General features: G+C 46.4%; 2 protein-coding genes across 2 annotated transcripts in view; both read left to right on the top strand.

Moving 5' to 3' along the window:
- Positions 1-1,196: 1,196 nt before the first annotated feature.
- On the top strand, positions 1,197-10,369 carry LOC110552466 (zinc finger protein 433-like). Its single transcript, XM_021643802.2, has 4 exons — positions 1,197-1,431; positions 7,499-7,625; positions 7,783-7,828; positions 8,678-10,369. The coding sequence occupies exons 1-4, from the start codon at positions 1,429-1,431 to the stop codon at positions 10,233-10,235; spliced, it is 1,734 nt and encodes a 577-aa protein (XP_021499477.1). The 5' UTR covers positions 1,197-1,428; the 3' UTR covers positions 10,236-10,369.
- LOC110552487 (zinc finger protein 809-like) overlaps positions 10,363-23,458 on the top strand; it is a 40,281-nt gene continuing 27,185 nt past the window's right edge. The window contains 1 exon segment of the mRNA XM_060383046.1: positions 10,363-10,546. Within this exon segment, the coding sequence (XP_060239029.1) occupies positions 10,363-10,546 (184 nt within the window).

Consider the following 23,458-nt stretch of genomic DNA (forward strand, 5'->3'; position numbering starts at 1 on the left):
TGCCTGCCACCAATCTCTCGTAATCTTCAGAATGTTCTCAGCTGGGTTTTATGGAATGGGATTAAACACTGCAAGCTGCTTTTTGTCAAAGCTTTTCTAGAGATTTCTTAGAAGCACTTTATTAAGCATTCCCTGTTAGCCTACACTAACTCAAGTATTAATTTCCCCCTTTTTCTTTAAGATTATATTAAACAACTTCATTGCAATTACACATTTTCAGATGATAATTTTTTCAAGTTAAGCAATATTATTGTGTTTATACATTAGTTTTTATTATATTACTCTTTACTTGTGTTATTTTTCATAAAACCAATTAAAACGTTATTACTTTCATCTATTCATCTCTGTATTTGTGGGTGTGCGTGTGTGCGTGTAGGTCAGAAGGCAACTTTCCAGAATTGCTCTCTCTACCGTGTAGGTCTTGGGGATCCATCTCAGGTTATTAAGTTTGGTGCCAAATCCTTTACTCAATGAGCCACCTTGCTGCTCCACACCGATTTCTTATTTGGAATACCTAAAACACAACTTAAGTTTTCTCATTGCGCTCTACCAAGAGTCCAGTATGATCTCCTGTCCGTACATTAAGTAAGAGGATAACGCAAAAGGACGATGTGTGTGTGTGTGTGTGTCCTTAGGCGCTTGTCAGGTAAATTCATCGTTATCCGGTGATATTCTCTGTATTGGAATGTGTAATCTAAATTATGTTGGTGGGTTGCCATTTGCAGTTTGTACTTGTTGGCATCAGACTGTGGGCGTGAGGAGGGTCCAGCTTGTTTATTTCCAGTGTCCTTCCAAACTCCCTGACTGGGGCAGGCTAGCCCTCTCAGCATGATAAGAAAGGAGAACAAAAACAGCCCAAGAGGGGGAAAAATACTGCCCCCTTGAGAACAGGAGAGTGAGTGAGTGAGACAGCGTGCCCTGGAGAACAGCTAGGTGTAAACTCCAGGGCTGCCTGGCACGGTCCTGAAACTTAAGACCCAGATACTCTACCCATGCCCTCAAAATGCTGCGTGGGAACAGTGAGTGGAGGCCTCACTGGAGAGGAACTCCCTGCTCGGCCGGGGCGCCTGCCCTTGTGTGAGAGTGGAGTGGGGACTCTGCGGACACGGTCCCCAGTTCGTGAGGATTCTGTCTGCGCGCTGGGGGCCGGGGAGTCCGGGTCCGAGAGAGGGAACATGGCTCCCGAGCTGAGCGCAAGGCGGCAGGTCCTTCGCCCCGAGCTGGGGGTCTGCGGTGGGCGGGGCCACGCCCAGGGCCAATCCGCACCTCTCCAGACGGAGCGTGACGCGGGGGGCGCGCGTGCGTGCGTGGGGGCGCCTGGCTGCGCACTGCGCTGTCCCCGGTCCTCCCGGAGCTGCGCAGCATCCCTACCTGGCCCCGCACAGACCCGTCCGGGTGTCCTTCCCCCGGACTCCCCATAAGCCAGAAATGGTGAGTTCGCGGCCGGAACCGGGCCGGCTCCGCGACGCAGCCCGCGCCCTTTCGGACCTGGGTCCCCTAGTGCTTCCTCCGGCTCAGCTGGCCGCAGGGTACCCGGCCGGAGGCCCCAGGGGGCAGCTCGGCCCGCGCGTCCGCACACCCGCTGCTGGCTACTGTGGGTGCGCGGAGGGGAGCGCTGCGGTACCTCACCTCTCCGGTGAAGTCCGCCTCCCCTCCGTTTATTCATTTGGGGATCCGGTCTCTGAGCATCCCTGGCTGGCCTGGGACTCATTACCTAGACCATGCTGTCCTCGAACTCATGGATATCTTCTTGCTTCTGAGTCCAGAGGGCAAGGATTAGAGAAGTGCACCACCACGCCCGGCCTCCCACGTAGTTTTTGTTTGTTTGTTGAGTACTGGATACCTTTTGCGCTGTTCCCATGCCTCAGATTTCCTTCTCCAAATCACCCTTGTCAGCTCTTTGAGTGAGCTGTAAGTCAAACTGATTCCCCGCCCCCACCCCGCCCCCACCTCTTAGCAAGGGGAGAGCCCAGGAGACTGATGCAAGCGTTCGACAGTGCGCTACCCAACCGGCCTCAGAACGCAGAATCTTGTTTTCCAAAGACAGTGGATGGCATTTCTGGAAACTTGTTATCTTTTTATTTGTATTTGTGCCCTTAACCAGAGAAACCGTGCATGTGTGTGTGTCTGTCTGTCTCTTCTCAGCCAGCTCTCTGCCGCTGAGCTGTCCCCACGGTCAGGGTGTGCCATTTGCTTAAGAGAGTAAAAGCAGAGACTGTTCATCAGCCAGTGTGTGGAATTAAAAAATGTTTGTGTGTGTGCTGCTTTTCTGCCCCTTTGGTAAACTCTGAAATTTAGGTGACTGGGTTGACGCTGGGCTTCGTGCTTGCCCAGGATTTTCGGTACGCCACCATTCCTGAGTGTTTTTTGCACATGTATCTGTACGGAGCAGTATTTGTCAGATTTTGTTTGTATAGTCTGAAGTAAGGTAGGAGGGATAGCTTGTTTGCTTTCTGTGTGTTAGAGGTCATTTTTCAAAGGTTTCTTATTTTACACGGAGGAGCAGATCGTACGGAGCGTTTCCATATAACCCCCTCTTCGTGGTTATGATTTTCCACTCTTAGCATCTTGCTTGTGTGTAGTGTATGGATATTATACATAACGTTATACATAACATATTTTTGCATATTTTTGAGACGAGTCTCATACCTCAGACTGGTTTTGAGATTGTGTACCCCAGGATGGCCTTGAATTCCAAATCCTGTTACTTACCCCCGGGCCAGTTCAGAGGATGCGGGGATCCACCCAGGGTCCCTGCTAGGCAGGCACTCCAGCAACTGAGCTCTATTCCCAGCACTGCAGTATGTTTGCCACAGTCATGAGCCAGTGAGTGACAGATGGTCATGCTGAGAAAGGATGACTTCACCATTCACCGAAGTCCACGCTTTAGGATTCACCTCCTGTTTGTGTACTAGAGTAGGTTTTGACAAAATATGTGTGTTGTGTATCCACCAACACAGTATGACGTGGAGTAGATTTAGTGTCTTCAAAATTGCCTGTGTTTGGGGCGGAAGACCAGAGTTCAGTTCCCAGCACGCAGGTGCAGTGGCTCCCCACCACCGGCCACTCCAGCTCCAGGGAAGCTGATGACCCCTGTTGGGCCCCTGCCAGGCACCCACATTCATGTGCATGTACCCAACACACACACATAGTTAAAAATAAAACAGTCCTCATAAATCGTTGTCTATGCTTTATCTATCATTCTTTCCATTCCCTGTCCCCTACGTAATGAAAAATAAAGGCCTGACAAACCAGTGTTTTTTAAATTCATATTTTATTTCACCCAGTGTTGTAAGTGGTTATTAATATTTACTATTGGTTTATCTTCTAGTAAAGCTTGCTGCTAATCTTAAACAGCTGTATAACCAAATCACCACACAGAGACTGGGTTTTTAGTTAACCTAGAACACAATGCTGGGCAATATTTATTCCTTCCTAAACCTCCAAGCCCTCAGTTTCCTAATGTTTAGATTTCCCACATTATACTTGATTTTTGTGAAATCTTAGGTCTGGTTCATGCTCCACGTCCTCCAAGATCTCTCCTCCAGCTCTGCTCTCCTAGCTCTCCTCTAGCTCCTTTTCTCCTCCCACTCTTCTCCAGCCTTCTGGCTCCTCCCTGCTCAACATTGTGTCTAGTTGCTTTATATTGTCCTGTTTACGCAAGAGTTGAGACAGGATGCTTAGAATGAGTATCACAATGCAATATCCGATTGAAACCAGACAGTTGGGGGTAGGGTGGGGGAGAAATCAGTATTTGAATGAACAAGGGTAAGGTGTATACATTAAAAAAAAAAACATACCAACAACCCAGGAACAGATTGCATCATCAGCTTACCGTTGTTTGTCAATTACGAACTGAAGGACATTGGTTCTGGCTTTTCACAGTTGTAACTAGTGCGTCTGCAGTCCGACATGATCTTCGGAGCATAAAAGCTGCCTTTCCTCTCGAGTTCTGGGATTCGATGTTGCCATCATGCCCGGTGTATGTAGTGCTGGGATGTCAACAAAACCCCGTTTGCTGGAACGGGGGTGTCATGCGCCCTGGCCTGCAAGCACTGTACAGTTTTTAGAAAAGGCTTTAACGTTTGCATGTTGGGAGTTTCTGGAATCAGATGCCACAGATCCCAAGGTACAACTGCAGTCCGTCTGCCTCTCCATCATTCATCCTATCTGCTTCCTGTGCTGAGGATGGAAATGAGGCCCACTAGTGACTTTTAAGCCTCCTCAGCACATCTGGCTAAAGCAATAGGACCCATATCCACTCTGTCCTTTAGGGGGCTGGACATTTCAGTATTTGCATGGCTGACCTCCTCCCTCCCCCCTTAGGCACAGGGAAAGTCTGAAATCTTAGGCCAGGCTGCCTTCCTTCCTCTCAGGCCTCCCGTATTTCTGCTACCTGGTGGCCAGCACAGCCTTAGGGGGAAAGTCTTTAACCCCCCTTTTTTAACCTTGTGTTTGTCTGTGCATGGACACTCATGTGCAATGGTGCGTATGTTGAGGTGGGGTCAGAGGACGCCTTGGGGAAGCAGTTCTTTCAGTGTGTGGATTCTGTGAATAAACTCAGGCTGGCAGGCCTGACGCCCAGCACCTTTTATCCGGAAGTCTGTCTGGTTGACCCTGGCCTGCTGCTCACTGCCAGTCTTCCCTCTTGGTTCTGTGTGGGTTTTGTTGACAAATCTGTGAGTTTGAACCTGAGACTGCCACATTATATGGTAAAGAAAAAGTACGAATTAAAGCATTTTTTTTTTTTTAAAACTTGCTCATTTTTGAATTTACTTTTTATCCATTTTTGAGACAGGCTCTATGTAGCCTTGGCTGGCCGGGAATTCGCAGAGATCCATCTGTCTCTGCCTGCTGAGTGCTGGGATTAAGGGCTAGTGGTACCACAGCTGCCTGGTTGTGTATGTTTTGATTTGTATATGTGTCCTCATTTACTCTGAGCCATACTCTACCAGTAAATTCCTACTTTCTGGTAGCATACTCATACTCTACACTGTAAGTTCCTACCTTTTTTTTCTTTTTTTAAAGATTTATGTATCACAGTGCTCTTAACCACTAAGCCATCTCTCCAGCCCAAGTTCCTACTTTTAACTTTGTACCAGAAAAAGTATTCTCAGAGAATGAAAATGGTTTCATAATGACAACAATGTGGAATGTCCTCAGAATTTCTGAAGATTCATAGTTGCTCCTTGGGTAGACATTAGAGTCACCTAATTATCCCATCCCTTGATTTACATCCATCTTGTCCCATTGGTGACCAGATTCCTTGTTAGTTTGTCTGGTTGTTTCCTCATTACCAAGGAGATGGACCTGTTCTCTTGTATGTTCTTGTATTTTCTGTTAAGTTGTACAGTGTTTTCCTAATTTAAAAATAACATTCCTTTTAATTCTACACACACTTTTTTTTTTTGGAGACAGAGACTCATCATATAGGCCTGGAATGTGCTGTGTAGACCAGAATGGCCCCAGACTCAGACTTGTTTTATCTCACTGGTATCCTAGATACATTCTTCCACTTTTGCTGTCCTTTAATTTTATTAAGATTAAATGTCAAATGTTTCTTCATTCATGAACTAATCCTTTACAATTTTTTTTTCTTGCATGTTTTATTGTGAAGCATTGTTTTACCATGTACGAAGCCCGGTCTCAGACTGGACTGGATTGCTCTCAAAATGATGACACTCCTCCCTCAGGCTTCTGAGTCTTAATGATTACAGACATGCACCATGATACCTTCTTCTTGTGTCAGAGAATTCTGTGTATGTGAAAGTTCCGTAGTTATATTTCCCACCTTGAAACACAGTCAGTAGACTATTGCCTGTAGCCTAGAAGGAGATAGTTTGTTTTCTCGTGGGTAGCAGATACTATCCTTATCTTTATAAAAGTGTTCTGGCCCTCTGTGTGTGCGATGTATGCCTTGTCATTAATCAATTTTCCACATAAATGTGGACCACCTGAAGCTACTTCCTGTCCCTTGTAGAAGCCTGCCATTCAAGTATCTGGAATAACAGACCTGATAATCCTTGATGTGGGTGAGCAGGCTATTAGTTGTTCTCATTCTGCTTTTGGAAACTGGTTCTTGCTCTTGTTTCTCAGGCTGGCTTTGAAGTGCGTGGGCTAAAGGATACTGTCTCTCTAGAAATGCAGTTGTATGCCACTGTACATTCAGTTTGCTAATTTATTTTATTATTATTTTAAAATTATGTGTGTGGGTTTGTGCACAGGAGTGCAGGCCTGCAGAGGTTAGAGGAAGGTGTCGGGTCCTCTAGGGCTGGAGTACAGGCTGCTTGATAAAAGAGCAGTAATTGTGCCTAACCATCGAGCCGTCTCTCCAGCTTCCTCATTGCTTTCTTGAGCAGAAGGCTGACCAGTGTTAGACATTTTCCGTGTATTTTTCTAGTCTAAGTCTGTTTATGATAATGTGCTCTACCACTGAATCAGTGCCTGACATTTGGTACTTGTCAGGGGATTTGGAAAGTGGCTTTGTGGTTCCTGAAATGTTTCCTGGAGGCTTTGCAGAATTTTGTACGTTCTTCCATTGGTTGACTTCTTGGGTTCTTTCAAAGGTTATGTACCACTTCACCTTTCTTCACGCACACATGACAGAACTTAGTAAATATCACCTTTCCCATTAGAAGAGTGAGGTTGTGACGTCACACATACATTTGTAGAGGAAACATGATACACATTTCTGTATGCTTAGAGTTAATACATAATGGGCTAAAATCGACATGTACAAACTTGGAGTGATGTATCCAAGTATATACGTGTGGTAGGGACTAAGAAGGGAAGGTGTGTGTGTGTGTGTGTGTGTGTGTGTGTGTAGACACAGGATCTTGCTGTGTATCCCTAGCTGTCCTGGAACTCACGGATACTCACTTGCCTCTTCCCAGGTACTGGGATTAAAGGCTGTGACATTATGCCTAGCAACAGTAAATCCATTGCATAAATATTTAGGGAAAATAAGCTACTTGGTGTTATGAAAACCCTTCCAAGTTTTCATTTACCAACTAGAAGCAAAGGTCAAATGTAAAAATAATACATTTTAAATTTTATTATTTTCACTTATTTGCATATTGTGTGTGTTTGTGGCTATGTGTGCACCGTGGGTCCAGGTGTACAAGTGCCTTACGTGCTGAGCCATTTCTAAAGGAAAGCGTTCTAAGTCATACTGTCGTGCTGCTCCCGCAGGGGCAGAGCTGTGCTGACAGCAGTGGACGTTTGTAGGAAAAAACTGCAAGTGACTCAGGGTCAGGTCTTACTGTGCCTCCTCCTACTCTCAGAGGGGTGTCCACGCTTTGCTGCTGCCCTTAGCAATACTTCTTTTGTGTAATTTGTTTCTGTGAGGCGGTGTTAATGTCGTGAGTAAGATTCCGATAAAGTCATGGACTAGACATTTGTAGATCAGAATCAAAGAAACTGCTCATAGACGGAGCCTAGACACCCAGCTTTACCTGTCTCACGGATCCTCCTCTGTGTGTCGTGTGGGATGTTGTAGGAGTCACTGACCTTTGAGGATGTGGCCGTGAACTTCACCGAGGAGGAGTGGGCTCTGCTGGATCCATCTCAGAAGACTCTCTACAGGGATGTGATGCTGGAGACCGTGAGGAACCTGAGCGCCGTGGGTAAGGGTGACGGCCTTCCTTTCCATCGTCGTTTAGGGAAAGTCATGTCTCACTAGCCATGTTCAGTGACTTAGCAAATGGAAAGAGACATGAAAACAGAATTCAGTAACTTTTCCAACTGTGGTAATTTCCGCTGTTTTCTCGGTTTACATTTTAGGAATACAGTGGGAAGGTCAGCACAAAACTCTCGGAAGAGGCCTAAGGTAATTTGTATTCAGTAGGGGAAATAGTTCCCAGTAGTGAGTGTGATATAAAGTCTGATATATATATATAGTTTATCATGATGTCATTGAAGTTGGATTCAACCTATGGATTCGCGGGATTAATCTGTTTAAAGTCTTTGGTATCTGGACCGATAGAGATACACTGCTCACAAAATAAAAACATCAATAACAACAAAAACCCAAACCCCATAAGTGGTCCTATTTCAGACTTACTTGTCTTTCGACTTTTTACAATTACATTTTTAATCTCTGCATATATGCTACTTCAGTGTCAGTCTCTGTCAAGATGCCCCACATCTGAATACTAGTGTTTTGATATTAGTTGCATTCCAACGCTTTATAGAACAGTTACCTACTTTATGCCCAAGAAGTCCCAAGAGCCTTCCTCTTTCTTCCTGACAGTATTAACAGTGCGCATGTATTGAAAAGCTGCAGAAGTTCCTTCATCCTTCATGCTAATGAATGTAAAACTTCAAGAAACAACACTGACCAAAGCAACTGGAGGAGGAAAGGATCATTTCATCCTCCACCTCCAGGGCACAGTGTATCCCTGTGGGAGTCATGGAGGAACTTGAGTCAGGACACTGCCCTCCCTCCCCATGGCTTGCTCAGCTTGCCTTCTCATACAGCTGGGACCATGTGTTCAGGAGTAGCCGTCGGTGAGCTGGGCCTTCCTGATCACTAATCAAGAAAAGCCAGGTAGATATGCCCACAGGCCAGTCTGAGGACAGCAGATCTCAACTGAGCTTCCTCCCCAGGTGACTCTGGTTTGCGTCGACCTGAATGTGTCTCATTTTTTTTTTTTTTTTTTTTTTTTTTTTACCGAAGGCCTGCGGTAGAGAGATCTTCAGAAAGAGAAGGACACGGTCCCTGTGAAGGAAGCCGGATGCCAGGTCTCAGGCTGAGCGAGGAAGAAGAGTCTCTTCACAGGCACGTGGGCACTCACAGCAAACACAGGCCGCCCGAGCGCCGAGAAGACGGTGGGAAGACGCAGCGAGCCCAGCGACCTCAAGTCGGGAGGGTGCCCACGAGAGAGACTCGGTATAAATGCAAAAGCTGCGGATCGCTCTTCGTGTCCCTGGCGAACTTTCAGAGGCACATTATGACCCATAGGGGATCCGGGCCCTGCGCGCCTAAGGGATGCGGAGAGGCCCTTAAATCCCCTTCTTCACCCGAGGCGCGCGAAGGAGGCCCCGCTAAAGATAGGAGTTGCCCACCGGGTGAGGACGCGGGCACTTCCACGCCTCGGGTCCGGGAGCGCGCTCCTGGTGGAGAGAGAAGCCACCGGTGCGGGGACTGCGGGAAAGCCTTCAACTGCTCGAGCGCCCTGCGCAGACACGCGAGGACCCACACCCAAGAGAGGCCCTTCAGGTGCGAGACGTGCGACAAGGCCTTCGGGCGCCTGAGCTCCCTCCGCGTCCACGCGAAGATCCACGAGCGGGAGGACGCGTACCGCGAGTGCGGCGAGTGCGGCCAGGCCTTCCTCTCGCTGGCCACCTTCCGGCGGCACATGGTGCTGCACGCGGGGGCCGCGCCCGGCGAGCGCGCGGCGGCGGCGTGCGGGGAGGCCTTCGCCAGCCCGGCCTCCCCGCGGCTCCCCGAGGGGCTGCGCGGCGCCGGGGGGCCCCACGAGTGCCGGCACTGCGGCAAGGCCCTGAGCAGCCCCAACGCGCTGCAGAGGCACGAGCGCACGCACACGGGCGAGCGGCCCTACGCCTGCCGGGAGTGCGGCCGCACCTTCAGCTGCCCCAGCTCCTTCCAGCGGCACGCGAAGACGCACACCGGCGAGCGGCCGTTCGTCTGCCGCCAGTGCGGCAAGACCTTCACGCGCGCCGCCTACCTGCAGACGCACGTCCGCGTCCACGGCGGCGAGCGGCCCTACGCCTGCGCCCAGTGCGGCAGGACCTTCACCAGCTCCAGCTCCATCCGCCTGCACCGCAGCACGCACACCGGCGAGCGGCCCTACGCCTGCCGGGAGTGCGGCCGCGCCTTCCGCTGCCGCAGCGCGCTCCAGCGGCACGAGCTCACGCACACCGGCGAGCGGCCCTACGCCTGCGCCCAGTGCGGGAAGGCCTTCAACCGCGCCAGCTCCTTCCAGAGGCACAAGAGGACCCACAGCGGGGAGAAGCCCTACGAGTGCGAGGAGTGCGGGAAGGTCTTCACCAGCTCCAGCTCCATCCGGGTGCACCGGAGGACGCACACCGGGGAGCGGCCCTACGCCTGCGCCGAGTGCGGCCGCGCCTTCAGCTGCCCCAGCACCCTCCACAAGCACGAGCGGACCCACAGCGGCGAGAAGCCCTACGAGTGCGCGCACTGCGGGAAGACCTTCAGCCGCTCCGGGAACTGCCAGGCCCACATGAGGTCTCACAGGGAGAAGCCGCAGTGACGTCCCGGCGCCAGTCGCCTTCAGAAGCGCGGAAGCGCACACACCCCGCGTCGAGCCTCTCACGAGCACCTCCGTGGCCTCCTCGGGACTCCCGGTGGGGTAATGCATATAAATACTGAATGTGGCGATGCCTTCCGACTTCCTGGAGGCCGGGGAGACACCGGTGGAGAGCCGAAGCCGGACCCTGAGCGGGGAACAGCAACCTCCCATCGGTGGGCTCGTGTCTCAGAAGTGCCCTTCAGAGGATGGACCGGTAGCACTGGGTGGAATGCTTGTCCACCCGGAGGAAGCCTATCACTGCCTAAAACGTGGTAAAATTAGTCCGGCCAGGCATGGTGGCACGCGCCTTTAAGCCCAGCAGCCGGGGGCAGAGACAGGCAGAGGTCTGTGCCCTTGAGAGCAGCCTGGTGTACAGGGAGCTCCAGGCCAGCAGGGCTAACAGGTACCGTCGCAAAACTACCGCTGCTAAGTAAATAAATTCAAGAGACTAGTACACACTGAGTCAAAAGTTCAAAATGTTAGAAATAGAAAAAAGAACTTAAGACTCACTTTTACTTACGTGCCGTTTTACTTATTCAGTGCTGAAATACCGACATCTCCTGCTTGGTGTAGGTGCCCATAGGGATCAGAAGAGGGCATCGGCTTCCACGAGGCTGCAGTCACAGGGGTGCCGAGCCTCGTGGCGTGGGTGCCAAGAACGGACCCTGCATCCTGCAGATCAGTACATTGTCTAAACTGCTCAGCCGTCTCTCTAGCCCAGAGGAAAATTCCTAGTCACTTGGAAGCTGAACGCAGTGGTGGTGGCTTAATCTCAGTGCTCAGGAGGTAGAGACAGAACTGCCATGAATTTGAGGATAGTCCAGGTTATATAGTGAGAATCAAATAAACAACAACAGCCAAGCAAAGCAAAAATATTAAAAAGCAAAGCCCAGGCTGGGCAGTGGCGGTGTCACACTCCTTTAATTTCAGCGCTCCGGAGGCAGAGGCAGGAGGATCTCTGGAAGTTCGAGGCCAAGCCTGGTCTACAGAGCAAGTTCCAGGACAGTCAAGGCTACACAGAGAAACCCTGTCTCGAACTCTCACCCTCTGCCAAAACAAAACAAAACCTAAACCAAAAAGAGCTGGTAAGGTGGCTCAGCAGATGAAGGAGCTTGTCCTTTCCAGGGGGTTGGAGTTATTTCCCAGGACTCACGAGGTAATGGGCGTTGCACGCATTGGACAGGCACACAAATTTAATAAAAGACCCCCGAGCAGCAGAAAACAAGCCAGCTAAACATTTTTTTCTTTTGAAACAGAATCTTACTATGTGCCACTGTGCCACTGGAGTGCACTTTGCCACTGAAGTGGCCCTGAACTCAGAGATCCCCTGCCTTTGCCTGGAGAGTACTGGCATTAAAGGCCTGACCACACCCAGCCATGCCAGTTACTTTTTAAAGTCACGTGAAAACTCACACATTAAAACAATGTGAAAAGCCTGGTGCGATGAATGCATCCTGTTCTATGAAATACACATCTTGAGGGAAATAGTATGGAAGGCACAGACTAGGAGCTGGGGAGATGGCTCAGTGCTGCTTAGTACCCGAGGCTCTTGCCGAGGACCCGGGTTCGAGTCTCAGCACCCACTCAAACACAAACACCCGTAATTCCACTTCCAGGGTATCCAGTGCCCTCTTTTGACTTAGTAGATACCATGTGTTCATGCAGTTCACATACGTGCATGCTGGCAAACACACACAGCACCTGTAAAAATAAAGTAATACAAAAGGCACAACCTATTTTCTCTTTTAATAACCATCTCATTATCCGAGATCTCTGTGTTACGGATTTTTCATTATTCATTTCCAGAGAGTCATCAGTAAGACATTTGAGTGGTTAAGCGGTGGGTCACGCCGGTTGTGTTGGTGTGTTGCTCCTCCTAACAGATGTTACCTGTCTGTCCTGCGTGGTTGGGCCCTGGCTGCCCATGAAGTAGCTCCGGGATGTAAGGGAATTAGAGTGCTGCGCTTCCCACAGTGTGCTTCGCAGTGGAGAAGGTCCGTGGCTGCTCGTGGCACATCTTTAATCCTGGCATTAGGGAGGTGGAGGCCAGTGGAGCTCCCTGAGTTCAAGGCCACCATTCGAGGCTGTCGTCTCTCTGATACCCTCATCACACCTTGCCGTCTCCTGCTGTCAGCCGCCATGTGAATGGTGGTTATCTTACCAATGTCGCTGATTTCTCCGCGGCTGTTTGTTTTTTCTCCGTTCATTCTTCTCTCTGTTTAGACGGTATCATGTGGTACCTGTCTAATTCAGATTTGCCGGCTGAAGTCTGGTCTTGAGGGCCTCTGGCAAGCCAAGCAGTGTACTTTTTATTGCTTTGGGTAAAAAGGTCTTTCATTCTTTCAGTTTTTACTGAGCTAGGGGCTTAAACCTGGGCCCCTCTTTCTGCAGGCAAGTGTCCTGCCACTAACCTATATCCCATCTTCATTTTCATTTTAAATTTACAGTGTCAGCTTCTTGCTGGTTTTGAGGTTGGCACTGAACGTAATGCTGTGTTCTCACTGCTCCCCTTTCCTTTCCCAGATGATGTCTTCTATTGAATCATCACCCATTTCCATCACGTGCGCTCTTATGCCCTCCCAGCCCCACAAACCCACTCATGTTTTAATGCAGGATTTTCACCAAAGGAAAAGCGTGAAGTGTTTGTCATCGCCAGCCTGAGCCATTTTAGCAAAATGTTTTCCAGTTGACTTGCTTTTCCTGAAAATGTCACTTGATTTTTCATGGTGACTGTGTGAAATTCTGCTGGATTTTACGAATGTACTCGTTGTTTTTAAAGAAGGCTATGTCTTCTTTAAAGCCATATGTCTTTTAAGGCTATGTCTTAGCCGGCCTAGAACTCACAAACATCTGCTTGTCTCTGCCTCCAGAGGTCTGGGATTAAAGGCGGTGCCACCACAGGTACGTTTTCTCTATCTGCCCATCTGCTGGTGGACACCTGGCATTTCCTGGGCACTGTGAGTACCGCAGTGCTGCGAGTTTCTCCGGTAGGTTGACCGAGAGCCCTCTGGAAGTATAACGAAGAATGGTATCCCTGGGTCATGTGGCTTGTTGTTGTTAAGCACCTTCATGCTGATTTCCACAGTGGCTGAACAGCTTTCATTCTCAGCAGCAGAGTTTTTTAAAGATTTATTTATTTACTATTTATAAACTATTCTGCCTGCGTATGTTCCAGCAGGCCATGAAAGGTACCAGATCTCACTATAGATGGTTATGAGCTACCATGTGGTTTCTGGGAATTGAACTCAGGAACGCTGGAAGAGCAGCCAGTGCTCTTAACCACTGAGCCATCTCTCCAGCAGAATTAAGGATTCTTCTTTTCCTATATACTCAGCTATTTTCAAACAGTTATTCTGCCAATCCATGAGCATAAGCAGGCTTCCTAACTTCTAGCATCCTTTTTGTTTATCTGTTTATTTATCTGTTTATTTTTTGATGTTTTTTATTACTGATCGTTTTTTCATTTAGATTTTTAATTATTTATTTTCTTTATATCCCGCTTATGCTCCCCTCCCTTCTCTCTTCCCGATCCCACCCTCCCTCCCTCTTTCCTCATCCCTTTTTCCTATTCCTCAGAAAAGAGGAGTCCCTTCCCACTCCAGTTCATCAAGGGAGTCTTGTGGGAAAGTGGGGGGAAGGATGGAAGGACCTGGAGGTGACAGGAGCTCCACAGAAAGACCAAGAGAGCCAAGTAACTTTATGGAGACTGACGCCTTAACCAAGGACCGTGCATAGACTGAACCTAGGCCCCTGCACAGATGTAGCATACGGCAGCTCAGGGTGCATGTGGGTTCCCTAGTAAGGGGAGTCTGGGCTGACTATGATATGGGCTCCTTTTGGTCTTATAAGACGGGGGTTTTTTTGTATAGCCCTGGCTGTTCTGGAACTCACTCTGTAGTCCAGGCTAGCCTCAAACTCAGAGATCAAGTGCCTCTGCCTCCCAAGTGTTGGGATTAAAGGTATGTGCCACTGTGTCTGGCTTTTATTTATTTCTTTAGTCTCCTAAAGTTTTCATTATAGAAATCTCTCACTTTCTTGATTAGGTTTATTTTCTCTGATTTGCAAGCTATTGTTAATTGGATTCTTTCATGATTTTTTGTTCCTCTCAACTAGTTCATTGTTTTTTTCTGTAGAAAGCTGCCAGCTTTTGCATGTTGACTATATCCTTCTTTGTTGAAATTGTTTATCAGGTCCAAGAGTTTTCTGGTAGAATGTTGGACCTTATATCTATGAGCTCATGTCATCTGCAAATAAAGCTGGTTTGAAATCTTGCTTTCTGTGTTGTGTCCCTTTTATTTACCTTGCTTTACTGTTCCAGGTGAGACATTGAGGAATATATTGAATAAGAATGTCACATAGAGAGTGGGAACCCTTGTTTTGTTCCAGTTCTTCCAAGAAATGGTCCCAGTGTTTTGGCAATTAGTGTGATGTTCATTACAGATGTTTTAGGTTATATTTTCTCTCTTTTATAATAACTTAGGCTATTCTGTAAGAATTTCATCTGTGTACAATGTATTTTGAACATATTTATCCTCATTCTCCCTCCCTTGCCCCCAACATGTTTTTCTTCTAACTTGATGTCCTCTTCTTTAAAAAGAAAAATGAAGCTGGCTGGTGGCGGTGCAGGCCTTTAATCCTACCACTTGGGAGGCAGAGGCAGGCAGATCTCTGAGTTAGAGGCCAGCCTCTTCTACATACAAAGTAGGTTTCAGGACAGCTAGGGCGACAGAGAAATTCTGTCTCGAAAACCCAAAAATTGTCTACATCATTGTCCTGAAATGTCTCCCATATATTCCAGGGGCTTCAAAGTTTCAGAATTTATTTTAAACTTTGATCCATCTTTAGTTATTTCTGTGTGTGGTAAGGAAAAACAAAAACAAAAACAAAAAACTAGTACCTTTTTTCTTTCTTTCTTTTTTTAGCATATAGATAGTTTAGCCATGTTTCTCAGCACGGTTTATTGATGAGACCTTTGCTGTCCTCTGAGCAAAGTTCCAGAAGCCTTTCTTGAAAGGAAGTTGACTGCAGATGTTGGCCTGCGGTGGCCGGCAAGGCTAAGCCTCCGTGGATGGACAGGGACTCCAGTGTACCTGCGAGAGGCCCCGGGGACTCCAGGCGGTTGAGCTAAAGAGTAGAGCAAACAAAGCACTTCTCATTCTTACTGTTAAAGCAGGCAACACAGGAGGTGACGTTTACAGTTAGCTTAAGCAAAACCCAGCACTTCGGGGAAGTACACCTGGGGTCAGGTCTTACCATCTTTGGTCATGTGAAAAGAGCCCAGAATATTCCTCCCAGGCCTTTGCCTTTCCCGCAGACATCATGAGCACGCGCCAAGACGTTCCCGTCACATCCTCGCTCTAGAAGGCCACCTTCTATGTCCCCATCCGTGCTCTCACAGAAGACCCGGGGCTGGTTTTTAGCAGTCACTGGGCGCCTCATAACTACCTGCAACTCCAGCTGCAGGACAGCCAGCTCTCTTCTGGCCTTCCAGGGCACCCACACGTACGTAGTGCACAGATACATGTTCCAGCCCATACACGAACAGGTAAAGTAAAAATAAATACTTTTGAAAAAAAGAACATTTTTTCTAATGAAATTTACAAGTCGCCCATCAAAACGCAGTTCCTAACAGAGTCATTCTCTTTCAACCGTGGGGCCGACTTGGCCCCTCGCGTCTTCGTACGTTGCTTCCTGAGCCAGCTCCTGTTCCGGACGCCTGACGGCCTGAGTTCCATGCCCCCCACTACGGAGAAGAGCTGGATGTGGTGGCACACATCTGTAATCTCACCTCCCGGTGAGACGGGAGGTGGATGCGAGGTAACCGAGGCTTGTGGGCCAGGTAGCCAGGAGTGTCTCAGGCAGCCATAGAAACAAGGAGGGCCCCTGTTGCAGCAAGGTAGAAAGTGAGGATCAACCCCGCTACACGTGAGCCTGCGCTCACTCATGTAGCTTCATACTCACACAGTGACAGTACATTGAGATGGGGTTGGAGGGATTGCTCAGTGGTTGTGAGTCTTCTCCCAGAGGACCCAGTTTTGATTTCCAGCATCACGTCAGGCAGCTCAGAGCTGCCTATAAGTCCAGCTCCAGGACACATAAAGCCTCTGACCTCCACAGGCACCAGCTCTCACAGGCCCACACCCACACCCATATATATAATTTAAAAAACAAATCTTAAGAATAGATAAATAAAAGTAATTTTAATACTTTATTGTTATTTTGGGAAGAGGATATACAAAGGTAAAGAGGTAAAAGAGATGTATAAAATATAAGGTAGATTATGAAGATTTTTAAGTTAGCCTGGGTGACTCCATTTTGAAATGAGGAGCCGTCTTGACCAGGAGCTGAACTCAGGTACCAGGAAATATCACAGAAGGTGCATTTGGCAGAAAACAAAGTTAACTCTCCTAGCAACAGCCTCCAGGAAATATCACAGAATAAATACTTGATAGAAAATAGAGACAATCTCCCTGGCAATAATTAATGAGAATCGGGTGGGAAAATTCTCCCCAGTGTTCCAGACATAGTTTAGAAGAATAGCAGTTGTGATTATATGCCTTAGGCAATTGTGATTATGTGCCTCAGAGAAGGTCACCTCGCCCCTCTGACTTTTACCCAATCCTATAAAGTCAAGGCATGTGCCCCCTGCTTGCTGTCATGGAAACCCCCTGCTTGCAGTCTTTCCCTTTAAATCAGAGCTCGGGGTCCCACTTCTCTGCTACTGCATCAGTGAGACTTGGGTCCTGAATTCCATTACTCTTGTAATAAAGCTGTCTTGCTCTTGCATCAAGTCATCTCCTGGTGGTCTCTGAGGGTCCCGTGATCCTGGCATAACAATTAAAGTAATGCTATGGGAAAGCTGTTGTTTTTTTTTTAATCTATTTTTTCTTTTTTCAAGATTTATTTTTTTTGTAAAGTGTTTTGCCTGCACATAAATTGCTCACCAGAAGAGGGCACCAGATCCCATTATAGAGGGCTGTGAGCCACCATGTGGTTGTTGGGAATTGAACTCAGGACCTTTGGAAGAGCAGCCAGTGCTCTTAACCTCTGAGCCATCTCTCCAGCCCTTTTCAAAGTTGTGGGTTTTTTTGTTTTGTTTTTGTTTTTTAAATTTTCATTTCATGTCCATTGGTGTTTGTCTGTTCGGATGTCTGTGTGAGGGTGTCGGGTCTCCTAGAACTAGAGTAACACACAGTTGTGAGCTGTCATGTGGGTGCTGAGAATTGATCCTGGGTCCTCTGGGAGAGGAGCAGCTGGTGCTGGCTGAAGAGATTTTTGTTTGTTTGTTTGTTTGTTTTTGTTTTTTGTTTTTCAAGACAAGGTTTCTCTGTGTAGCCTTCGGTGTCGTGGACTCGCTTTGTAGACCAGGCTGGCTTCCAACTCACAGTGAACCACCTGCCTCTGCCTCCCTGAGTGCTGGATTACAGGAATGCAATACTATGCCTGTTTGGAAAGCTATTTTCCAATCTGAGAGAAAGAAAATTTGCATCAGAAATCCTGTGGAGGATTCTTATAATCGCGATGTGCGCTTCTTTCCCAAACATCTATCCTTGCTTTGGAGAGAGAATTATGTGACCATGCTGGCATCTTAGAAGTTGCTATTTTATTAAAGAAAAAAACAATTTCACAGGTGAAAGATATGTGATGTAGTATGTGAGTTCTCAAGTCGACACTATTTGAAGAGTGTTTCCTTCACTCTTAGTGGCAGAATTTACTAAATCTCCATATATTGGTCTGGAGTCACACAGATAATGAGGTTCTCAGTAGTGCAGGGCAAACAGAAGCAGTTTTATCCCCCTCGGATTTTTCAGGGCCAGCCGGCTAGGGATGCAGCCAGACTCGTGAGCTAGATCTGTGACCGGCTAGGGATGCAGCCAGACTCGGGAGCTAGATCTGTGACCGTGGACAGCCTCCTGGAGCAGTTTTTATATGGGGAAAACCACAAATGTCCCACTTGCAACATTTAGACTATCTAGGCAATGAATTACTCTCTCTGACCTTTAAGCCGATTGGCTAGGTCTAACGTCATAGGAGTCTATGGAGTTTCCCAGACCCAAGGCTGCCTCCTGTTGGGGAATCTCCCCAACTAGAAAAACAAGATGTCATAATTAGAGCGAGGAACATAAGTCAAATTAAGGTTATAGGCTAACGTGGAATTATTAGAACTATTGTCAAGTTTTAATACAACTCCAGTCCTGTGAACCTGATGATACGCAGTCTGATAAGTTTAACATAATGGAGGCTCTGTAAAGCCCTGTCTCAAAAGCAAAAACAAACAAACAAAAAACAAATAACATGAAATCTGGTTAAGAGAAGCATAAATAATAAATCATTTAAAATAAATTCTAAATATACATTTTCTACTTTTTGATCAGTTCTCCTGAAAAGGCACTGCGTGGTATTGTTATTTTTGTTCAGTTTTTAGTATTAATACATTTAATACATAAAACAATACTGTCTAAAAAAGGAACATACAGGAAGGTTTTGTTATGGAACTGAACTTAGCATAAAGCTGAAATGGAAGCCTTGTGGCATGAGCACAGCAAACTCACTAAATGAATATAAGAAAACAACTTGGGAAACACGTTATGTTACAGGTCTGGGGTAGTTCTGGTTCACCAGTCTGACCATTAATAAATTTTAACAAAGAGGTTTTTGTTTGTAGAGTGGCAGCAGGCCTATACCAAAACCTCGAGATTCCGGAATGCAGACCCCAGCCACCTCAGTCAGGGGTTTACCAAGGGGAAGAACACAAACTTACATTCTGTCAGACCTAGTTCATGAGACCTCAAAAGACCGCCGGCCATGCCAGGAGTCAGAAATCATCTGCAAAAGCAAAGAGCCTTTATTTCAGGCTTAAGCTCAGATTCCCAGCATGAACTGACACAGTCAGAGGCCAGGAGCCTCTAGCTTAGAAAGAAGCTGATTTTTATAGCATTTTTAGCAAGGGGAAGGGACTTCCAGACCTGGCGGTTACACGATTGGGTGACATTAAGCAAGAGCAGGCTTGTTACATAGTGATTGGCTAAAGGCAAGTTGGAGTAGTTATTTTGGCAAACACAAGGAAAACATACAATTGTTTTGGCAAGCACAAGGACAACAGTTATTTCAACCCGTTTTCTGATTGACTGGTTGGTGTCAGGGTGGGCACACTGTGTCTTGTGGAATGTATGGTTTCCTGCAAGTACAAACATGTTTTTCAGATTCTGGGTGTGAGAACTAGGTCAATTACAAAATGGAGTCTGTTGTGCTCAGATTCTTCACTACAAACAGAAGGTCCTCTCCTGTAAAGCAAAGCTTGTTCACAGAAGCAGAAGCTGCAGTTCACCTCATGACCTATGACCTCGCATAAATGACAGATTTGTTTAAGTTTATAAAACCAGGCAATTGCAAAAATGAACCCTTTTCCATATCTAAGCCCACAACTCTGGGAGAATCCCACTGCTCTCCTGGAGGCCACATTTATACGTGAGACCCCAGAAGCACCCTTTTCTACCAAAGGCCACACCAGTACCCAGAACCACAGAACCTCAGTGTGAGAGACCAAAGAATTTTGGGTATTGGTTTAAAGTTTATAGCACAAGCCTGAACAAAGGCTAGCCAGGTGGAGACATGTCCAGCCACCTGCTGGGGGGTGGGGAGGAAGGGGAGGGAACCAGCCTTACTGCATTTTTTTCCTGCCCATTAGAGATACAGTTGCTAGGGAACCGGCCCAGATGGCCAGGCCAGAACTGTTTGTGGTCTTGGTGCCTAAAGTAAACCAATCATTTCAAAAGTCAATTTCCCTTACCCAATCATGTAATGCCAAGGCATGTACCTCCCTGCTTGTGTTTTGTTGTTGTTGTTGTTGTTTTCCCTTTAAAAACCTTGTTCCCCTAGATCTCAGGGCTTCATTCCTTTCCTGCTTCCACAGGAAATTTTGTGTTCTGGGCTAGAGTATGTACTTGCAGTGGAGTCAATTCCTGGTGGTCTTTGGAGGTCTCATGAACTGGGCATAACAAGTGGCAATTCCAGTACCCAAAACCCCAGCAGAGTCACCCTGCTGGACCCAATGACTCACTGGCCACTAGTCACTCAGACCAGAAGACCAGAAAGGAAGCAGAAGCCAAGGGAAAAACACCCATCCAACTAAGACAAATTCAGAAATTGGCACCTAAACCTATAATTACCCTAGACCCAGATGCCTAGAGGCCTGTGTAAGAACACAATCAACAACCTTGAGCCAGCCCTCTGGTCACACTTGCTCTCTCCTCTTCTGCTGTTACACTGTGACAGCTGGTTACAGTAGCAGTCCTAGAATTTAGACTTTTTCTCTCCCCTATTGCCACTGTCTCAACGTATTAACCCAATCCTATTCTGACACTGCCCTTAGCTTAAACCTAGTCATACAAATGACACTGTAATGTTCTGTAATAACAAATGTTTACTACATTTATGGTTTATTTTCATGCTAAAAGATCTCTAAATCTTTAACTGAGACTTTAAGTCTCAAACTGAACAGGGATAAAGCTGTAAGTCCTAATCTTGTAAAATCTGTATTAACTTATTATTATAAGCTGTTAAAAGTAATTAAAACATACCAGTTAATTATCAGTTACCCCATAAATAATCAGATTCCTTAATGTGTTTATAAATATGCTTATAATCATGATTAATTACAGAAATAAGCTTTATGTAGCCTCCTGTATACATGTTTTCAAGGTTAAGCCCAAATTAAAGTACACTCCATAAATACTAGTCTCCAAACTCCTCAGAGATCTGCTGAAGACGGCATTTAAAATGTTCAATTAAAAAAAAAAAAACTTCCCACAATAATCAGAGACCCCTAAGAAAGAAGTCGTTAAGGTCTCCAAAGAAGACAGTTGGAACACCACACCAATGACTCCACCTGGACTGAACTGTGGTAACTCTAATCCCCGGACGAAACTGCCCCGCGCCTCACCTGCTGCCAAGGACCTGCATGAACTGGACGCTTTGGGGTAGACTGCTGTACTCTGCCTCATCAAACTAAGGTCAATGTGTTATGCCCAGTTCGTGAGACCCCCAAAGACTATCAGGAATCGACTCCACTGTAAATACATGAGGGTTTATTGTATACGTGTTTGAACACGGGACCCAAATCTCACTGATTGGGCAGTAGAGAAGTGTGACCCTGAGCCCTGAGTGAACAGGGTTTTTAAACGGAAAAACCACAAGTGGGGGGTGGGGTGGGGAATTCCATGCCTTGGCGTTACTGGATTGAATAAAAGTCATAGTGGCCAAAGTGGCGAGGTATCCCCTTAGCTGAAGCTTAACTACAATTCCTATTCTTCTGAACTACATCTGGAACATTGGAGAGAATTTTCTCACCTGATTCTGATTGGTTGTTGTCAGGGGAATTATCTTTATTTTCTACCAAGTGTTTATTCTGTGATATTTCCTGGAAGCTGTTGCTAGGAGAGTTAACTGTTTTCTGCCAAGTGTACACTCTGTGATTTTTTTTCCTGGTACTTGAGTTCAGCCCCTTGTCACAAGTGTGCACAAGATGGCTTCTCATCTCAAAATGGAGTCACCCAAGCTAACTTAAGCTTTTCATTCCCCCCTTTCCTTGTGCATAAAATGGCCAATCTTGGGCTCTTACAGCTTGAAGCTGTTGGTATTGAGTTCTCATTACCATCAACTGTATGGTCTCTAATCTTTGCCTAATATATCCTAACAGCTGATTAAACAAGCATGGTCCAAAGGTGACCAAAAGCAGAAGATTCTGTTTTTAAGCTGTTAAAAGTCTGGCTTTGCACACCCAGCATTGCAATACTAGTTCCTACTCCAACTAAGCAGGTCCCCAAGATAATAGTTAACGTAGGGAGCCCCTTTTGACTTAACATTTCAGCCTGTTAGGTGGGATTGAAGGAGGCCTTTTCTTCTGAAGCTGCTTCAGTGCTGACCATGGGGCTGTCGACATCAAGGGGCTAGGAAAGCTGAAATGCCAGCCAAAGGCTGGGCAATGGGGCACTCCTCAGAAGTGTCTGGTTAGTTGATCCACCTGAAGAGGCAGGGATCAAACATGTCAACTTCCAGGAAGCCCAGATCTCAGCTTGCAGTCTATAGCTGATCCAGAATAGAGTAAACCAGGTGTAAATCTGCGGAGACAAATTCAGACTAGAGACGGAAGTTAAAATTTGTCTAATAAATGGGAAAAGTGAGGAATTCCAAGACCAAGGGAAAAACTCATCTGGGGTTCGTTTGAGCTATGGCAGATTCAGGTATCATGACTTTTTGATTTCTTGAAACTCATATGAATTTTTAGTTTACAAAAAGAAATATATATAAAACAACTCAGAAAAGTAACAGGTAAAACTGCATCCAACGGAATGAGTATCAGTTCTTCTTAGCTTCTTACAAAATTGTTTTGTAAACAATTTAAGTGTGCCCACGGTCTGAAACTCTGACACTTTAACTGTGGGCACAGCTCTTGGTAATCAGCCACCATGCCATTTCTTGTACACTCAGCATCTCCTTTTAGCCCCACCTCCATGTCACCTTAGAAAGTTAGGCAGAAATACATTTACAGCTTTAGTGCTAAATTCTGGATGCTTGGACTTTCCTTAACAAAGCAACTAGAGGGAATAGGTTAAAGATATTCCTGGGTCAAAGTCTACCTCAGAAATATCAGATATTAAAAATACTGTAGTAAAAGCTATGACTTTTGGGTCATATATACACATTGGACAAATATTCTTAGCATGATGGGAAGCATCTCTAAATCTATCTCCAGAAGACAACCAGGAAGAAGTGAAAATCTCAAGCTTGTGACTGAATGATAAGCACTCAATTCAACTTATCAAAACTCTACTGATCAATATCAAAACTCTGAACTTCTGAAATCTTATAACATAAGCATAATAGCTTGGCAGGGGAGAAATCCAAAATATTTCTCATTTTAATATGAGAAATTCATATTAAATTATAATTCATATTTATACATCTTAAAACATTTCTTTAGACCCTCTAATTTTTTTCATTTATCAACCCTGAAACATTTTCCCAGACCCTCAAGTAATACTTTTTAGATTCTCACAACCTAAACTTTTATATCCTCAGACTCTATATAAACTCCATATCTTTCTGTTCAGCTATTCACCATAAGACACAGATAACTAACATGAAGTCTGTGAGCAAGGCAAACCTGTTTGCCTTTTTAAATA

This window comes from Meriones unguiculatus, chromosome 1 (genome assembly GCF_030254825.1).
Source record: "Meriones unguiculatus strain TT.TT164.6M chromosome 1, Bangor_MerUng_6.1, whole genome shotgun sequence".
In the NCBI taxonomy this organism is placed as follows: domain Eukaryota; kingdom Metazoa; phylum Chordata; class Mammalia; order Rodentia; family Muridae; genus Meriones; species Meriones unguiculatus.

Coding starts and splice junctions, on each gene's coding strand:
- LOC110552466 (XM_021643802.2), top strand. Junction 7,626..7,782: donor GAGGAACCTGAGCGCCGTGG/GTAAGGGTGACG, acceptor TTTACATTTTAG/GAATACAGTGGGAAGGTCAG. Junction 7,829..8,677: donor ACTCTCGGAAGAGGCCTAAG/GTAATTTGTATT, acceptor TTTTTACCGAAG/GCCTGCGGTAGAGAGATCTT.